The 6,543-nt window shown below is 53.1% G+C and overlaps 1 protein-coding gene across 1 annotated transcript in view; it reads left to right on the forward strand.

Annotated features, from left to right (window-relative positions):
• Window positions 1-4,309: 4,309 nt before the first annotated feature.
• GDF11 (growth differentiation factor 11) overlaps window positions 4,310-6,543 on the forward strand; it is a 9,959-nt gene continuing 7,725 nt past the window's right edge. Inside the window, exon 1 of the mRNA XM_059403349.1 lies at window positions 4,310-4,840. Coding sequence (XP_059259332.1) covers window positions 4,411-4,840 — 430 coding nt within the window. The 5' untranslated portion in view covers window positions 4,310-4,410. The remainder of the gene's footprint in view (window positions 4,841-6,543) is intronic.

A 6,543-nucleotide genomic window follows, 5' to 3' on the forward strand; every position in this document is an offset into this window, starting at 1 on the left:
TAGTTCCACCTCCAAGAAGCTAAAATTCCAGATTCTACCACCAGATGGCAGTCTTGCCCACTCAATGGATTAAGCCCAATCCTGGAACTAGTGGGGACGAAGCTGGGAGGTGGGAATATTCACTCTTGTCTCACAAGTTGTTCCTGACTCCTGCTCTCCGGCATTTGGCAGACACCCATAACTCTTCATGACCATAAATACCCAGTTTTCTCTCCCCAACCCGCCTCTGACCAGATCCAGTTAACAGGATTCATTCATTCTTCATTCAAAGGAGATAAGGAACACTTTGGTGGGAAAATTTCCTGCTTTCTTGGGTCCGACTCACAGTGTAAGGGTGATAAGCTGGGATAATAGTAATGACTAACTCATTTAGGGTTGCATGTCAGGAAAAAAAGGAATTGCATATTGGGCAGTTAATCCTCATAACCTTATGAAAAAGGTACTAGGTACTATATTGTTATCCCATCTAAGGCATACAGAGCCAAGTTCGCACTGCCAGAAATGTGGGAGGGCTGGACCTTGAACCCAAACAGCCTACTTCTAGTCTGGAAGCTAGAGTAACTTCCATACCACACAGAATGGTGCAGATGTAGCTAGGAAGAAGATCTACTCTGGGCTTGGGAATCAGCAACAGATTCCTGGAAGACACATGTCCAAAATCTCGTCTATACTGAGACCTGAAGAAAGAACAAATTTGGCCAAGATACTGGGGAATGGGGGCAATAGAGGTAGGAAGGGGTGTTGTTCTAGGAAGAGAAAACTTATGTGAAGATTCAGAGATGATCAAGAGAAAGAAGATGAGGTCTACCTCTAGGTTTCTGGTCTGGATGATTGTCATTCAGTAAAATGAAAATGTGCCTCAGCAAGATGGGGCACATTTTCGGGGGAGAGAAGGAGTTCTCTGATTATCATATTTAACCCATGATGTTTGAGGTGCCTTGGGACATCCAGATGGATATCAAAGAGGCATCTATCTGGCATGGAGTTTGTTGGCTTTGTTTGTTTGTTTGTTTGGTTTGTTTGGTTTTTTAAGATTTTATTTATTTAGTTGACAAAGACACAGCAAGGGAACACAAGCAGGAGTGGGAGAGGGAAACGCAGGCTTCCTGCTTATCAGAGAGCCCCATTCAGGGGCTGGGTTCATGACCAGAGCCTAAGGTGGACACTTAACAACCGAACCACCCAGGAGCCCCTGGCTTGGAGTTTTGGCTGGTACACTGTTTATCTAGTGTTCCATCCAGTCTAAATGTTTCCTGAGAAAATTTGTCTTTGCATCTATCCTAGACCTACCATTAGACACAAACTTGGTGAGAAAGTGAAGGCTTCCACCGACTCCGTGGAAGGAGAAGAAGGTGACACCATCTCTGCTCTTAAGGAGTTTGCAGTTGTGCTAAGGAAATGACATCAGAGAAATGTTTTGGAGAACAGGCTATGCCAGAATATGTGGTAAAGGCAGTTGCTACTCTAAGAAATCAGAAAGGAAAGAAAAAAATCATAAGAAAGACCCCATGGGGGCACCTGGGTGGCTCAGTGAGTTAAAGCCTCTGCCTTTGGCTCAGGTCAGGATCCTGGGGTTCTGGGATGGAGCCCCGCATCAGGCTCTCTGCTCAGCGGGGAGCCTGTCTCCCCCAGCCTCCCCCCGCCCCCGCTGTCTGTCTGCCTCTCTGCCTACTTGTGATCTCTGTCAAATAAATAAATAAAAATCTTAAAAAGAAAGAAAGAAAGAAAGAAAGAGCCCATGAAGGCCGCTAGTAACTGATTATTATGTAATCCTCACAACTAGTTGAGGGGGACAATGTGATGCTCATTTTATAGACGAAGAAAGGTGAAATGTTGAAAGACCCATGTCTTGGTCCAAAGCAAGGGAGAGAACCCGCTGTCTAAATTTATTGCATTGTGCTGTGGTCTTAGTTCCTGTACTCCATGGAGATGTTCATCTCTTCAAAGCTCCCCAGCTTGGTCCTCCTGATCCCTATCCAACCTTCCTTCCTCACACCCGAACCTCTAGTTTCTTTCCTCATTTCACTCCAGCTCCCCAACCCAACCCTGTCTTTTTTTTTTTTTAATATTTTATTTATTTATTTATTTATTTATTTATTTATTTGACAGAGAGAGAGAGAGAGAGAGATCACAAGCAGGAAGAGAGGCAGGCAGAAACAGAGGGGGAAGCAGGCCCCCCACTGAGCAGAGAGCCCAATGGGGAGCTAGATCCCAGGACCCTGAGACCATGACCTGAGCTGAAGGCAGAGGCTTAACCCACTGAGCCTCCCAGGCACCCCCCAACTTTGTCCTTATGCCTGGTGTTCCATCGATCCTGTTTTAAGACATTCTTTTGAGCTCTAATGGAGACAAAACTGGCGTCTCTTTATTTTGCCTGAGAAGCCCAATAACATTCATCTCTTTACTCAATAAACATTGTGTATACCAGGAAACAAGCAAGACCTAATCCCCTCAAATATTCTTTCTTTCTTTCTTTCTTTCTTTCTTTCTTTCTTTCCTTCCTTCCTTCCTACCTTCCTTCCTTCCTTCCTTCTTTTAAGATTTTATTTATTTATTTGACAGAAAGAGAGAGAAGGAGCACAAGCAGGGGGAGCAGCCAGCAGACTGAGAAGCAGGCTCCCTGCTGAGCAGAGAACCATGCCCTCCCCCCAATCCCAGGGTCCAAAGGCAGACACCCAATCGACTGAGCCACCCAGGCACACACCCCCAAACATGTTCAATCTATTGGTTGTCTATTGATCTCCAGGGCTTTGGACTCAAGAAATCAGCCTAGAGAAACTGAGGACTGGGAAAAGGACTCCAGAACCAGAAGTCAAGTACCTTGGGAGTATTTTAACACTCTTCCACTCTGCCCTCTGGCTGTACCCAAGGTCACACCTGGAAACTAGGGCTGGTCCCACAACTAGGTTTCTTCCTTTGTAACTTGCTGTCTGCATCTCAGTCATCTGAGGGCAGACCTCTCTCTCATTTTCAGCCCTGCAATTACAAGAGCCTTCTCAGCTTCTAAGACCCTGCAGATGCAAAAGTATAACTAGGAATTCAGAGGTCCGCAAGCATAGTGGTCTCCAGCCTGCTTCCTCCCACCCCAGCCCCCCCTCAGTGGCCCCCAGTGGTCCCTTGTTCCTGCTTTTTTGCCTTTTCCAGCCTACTGACTCCCTTATCCCTCAATTTCAGATCACGCTCTTCCCAGCTCTAAGACTTGCTCTTGTCTCAGGGCTTCCCACCACTTCCCCACCTGCTCCGATTATCTCTGGCCTCCTTCTCTCCTCATATTCCCTGCTAACCCCCATGTCCCATCCTTCCATCTGTTCTGAGCTCCCAATGAGCCCAGCCTGATGCTGCCCTCCAGGCCTTCTTTAAACATTTTCTTTGGGCTACCTCCAGTAGCTGGGGCTCCTCTGGGCTCAAATTCCCCACATCCTCCCCTTCAGGCTCTCCATACTCCCACCAAGGCTAACCCTGTCACTGTGCTGTCTCTCCTCTCCTCAAAAGTCTGTCTTTTCATCTCTGCCTTCCCCTGATCCTCTGTGTCTGCCTCCTCAGGGGCTCCCTTGGCATCTCCCAAGCCTTCTCTTCTTGATTTCTCTCCCTCTTTTCCCAGGACTCTGGTCTTTGTCCCATCAGTTTCTCTGTCCCTGTTCCCATCTCTCTGCACTCCTGACCTCTTGTGATCAGGCTCTGTGGACCTCCATCCCTTCCTCCTGTCTAGCCATACCTCTCTTCTCCCTCTAGTCTCTCTCCCCTGTCTTTGTCCTCGATTCTCTCCCTGTAACTCTCCCACTAGCTTATACCAGTCTCTTTCCTTCTCTGTCTCTGTTTCTCTCCAGCTAAGTCTCTCCTCTGTCTTCTCCCGTCTGACTCTCTCTTATCCCCGCCTTTGTCTCTCTCTCCTCTTCCTCCTGCTTTACCTATTTCTGTGTCTCATCTGTCTCTTGCCCCTTTATCTCTCTGTCTCTCCTTGGGCTCTCTGACTCTTACTTTCTCTCTTATCTCTCCTTTCCTCTCCCTCGCCCGGATATCTCTCTCTTCATCTCTCCCTGGGCCCTCGCTCCCTCTCTCTCTCCCTCTCTCTCTCTCTTTTCCTCAGCTCTCTCCGGCTCCCTCTCTCGCCTCGGATGACAGCGCTGCCTCTTTTGTTGGCTCCGCAGCCAATCGCGGCCGCTGACGACACGGGGGCCGGGGCTATAAAGGGCCTGGCCCGGGCTCGGGCCCCCCCAGCCGCCCGCCCCGGCCGCCCGCCCGCCCCGCCCGCGCGCCCGCCGCCCCCGGCCCCCCCGGCCCCCCTCGGCCGGGCAGCCCCCAATCCCGCGCCGCCCGGACCCCCTCCTCCTCCCTCCCTTCTCCCTCCGCCCCCTCCCTGCGGGACTCCGGCGTCCCCGCCCCCCAGTCCTCCCTCCCCTCCCCTCCAGCATGGTGCTCGCGGCCCCGCTGCTGCTGGGCTTCCTGCTCCTCGCCCTGGAGCTGCGGCCCCGGGGGGAGGCGGCCGAGAGCCCCGCGGCGGCGGCGGCGGCGGCGGCGGGGGCCGGGGGGGAGCGCTCGAGCCGGCCGGCCCCGTCCGTGGCGCCCGAGCCCGACGGCTGCCCCGTATGCGTGTGGCGGCAGCACAGCCGCGAGCTGCGCCTGGAGAGCATCAAGTCGCAGATCCTGAGCAAACTGCGGCTCAAGGAGGCGCCCAACATCAGCCGCGAGGTGGTGAAGCAGCTGCTGCCCAAGGCGCCGCCGCTGCAGCAAATCCTGGACCTACACGACTTCCAGGGAGACGCGCTGCAGCCCGAAGACTTCCTGGAGGAGGACGAGTACCACGCCACCACCGAGACTGTCATTAGCATGGCCCAGGAGAGTAAGTGGGCGGCGGGCGCGAGCAGTGGGGTGCTGGCTCTGGGAAAGTGACCGCCTCCCGCTGCGAAGCGGGGCGCTCCCGGCTGTTCCGGCCCAGAAGCTTTTTCTGCGAAAACTTGACGGATTGGGGAGGGGGGGGGGCTGCTCCACAGAAGTTTTTCGAGCTTGGAGATGGGCCGCGGAGCTGTGTGCACACTCCGTTCCCCGAGGTGGGACGGCAAACAGTGAGAGGGTTCCGAGATACCGCCTCCCACCCGGGTGTTCAAAAAAGACCCGTGTTGCGGGAAGTCTGGGGAAGCTAGAGCTCAGTCGCAGCGGAGTGGAAGGGACAGCAACTCAGTCCTGAAAGGCCATGGAGGAGAGGCTGGAGCACAGAATCGGGACGCTTCGGGACCCCCACAGTCCCAGGCGGGCTGCAGAGCTGTCTGCTACCGGTGCCCTTGGCATCATCAACTCTCCGCCCCTTCCACCTCTGGCTCCGCAACGCGCCCACCGGGCTGCAGAGAACTGAGTGCCCTTCTCCCTCTAGCAGGAACGAGGTCCCTCCCAGAGCCCAGTGTCTCTCCTGGCAGGCCAGCTGGCACCCACTTCACCAGAGCCCTTCTGACATCCGGTCTCCCAGGGCTGGTAAAGCTGTACTTTCTTGGTACTGACCGGGCTCAGAGAACTCAACTCCATTGCACTGGGGTTGAGGGCACCCGTTTGGCTACTCTAAGCGTATCATTCCTTTCCCTATTCACCCGCCCCTACTCAAAACTGGACTTGAGGAGAGAGAGGGAGACCTAGGAAGAAAAAGAAATAGATAAGGAGGGAGGGGGAACCCAGGCATTCAAGCTCCTGGCCAAACGGAAGATGAACATGTTAATAGACTTGAGCTGCTTTGAAATTTTATGGCCTGGAAAATCCAGGCCAACACCCCCCCACCCCACCCCCAGCTCTCCCTAGGGTCAGATGACTCCCTTTTCCCCTCCCCCACTGAGGTCCCTTCACCCCTTCCCTGCTCCAACTCCAGGGAACCAGGCCCTCTCTTATTCCCTAGTGGTTTGGCAAAGTCGCTCCCCCCCCCCCCATAGTTCGGTTTTATGGCTCTGAACAGAAGAGGGGGGGACTGGTTTATTGGCACATGGGTCATAAAAAGCTGGGGGCTGAGGTGGACTCCTAGTGGCCCACTCCCATGGGAGAGGCACAGGAACCCAGGTGTGCATCTGTGAAGCTGAGTGCCTCATACTGCCACCCGTTTCTCTGCAGACCCTAACTCCACAATACTTGGCTAGGCTGATAAAGAAAAGAAAACCCCAAGGACTAGAAAACTTGCTGAGGGTTGTGGTGGTGGTGAAAGCCTGGGATCTGTCTAGTTTCCTCAGTCTCCCTTGTGTTCTTAAGGTTTCTGCTTTATAGAAGCTAGGGTCAGGCTAAGATTGACTGAGTGCGGGGGTGGGGGTGGGGATTCTATGAAACAGTTGTGGAGGAATTCTGAAGAAGAGTATGCTGGAAGAAGATGAAGGGTACAGAGGAAAAACACACTCTGGTCTGTGTGGTTTGGTGTGTATGTGGAGTTTCAGAATGGGTGATGGACTTAGGGACTTCCCCTTGTCTCTTCTATCCTTCGCATCCCTTAACCAAGTGGCTTGAGCCCAGAGTTAGCCCTCAGAATGGGGATGCAGGGAGTGAGCACACTCCGCGTGCATGGATTGGACATTGCAG

This window comes from Mustela nigripes, chromosome 6, assembly GCF_022355385.1.
Source record: "Mustela nigripes isolate SB6536 chromosome 6, MUSNIG.SB6536, whole genome shotgun sequence".
NCBI lineage: Eukaryota > Metazoa > Chordata > Mammalia > Carnivora > Mustelidae > Mustela > Mustela nigripes.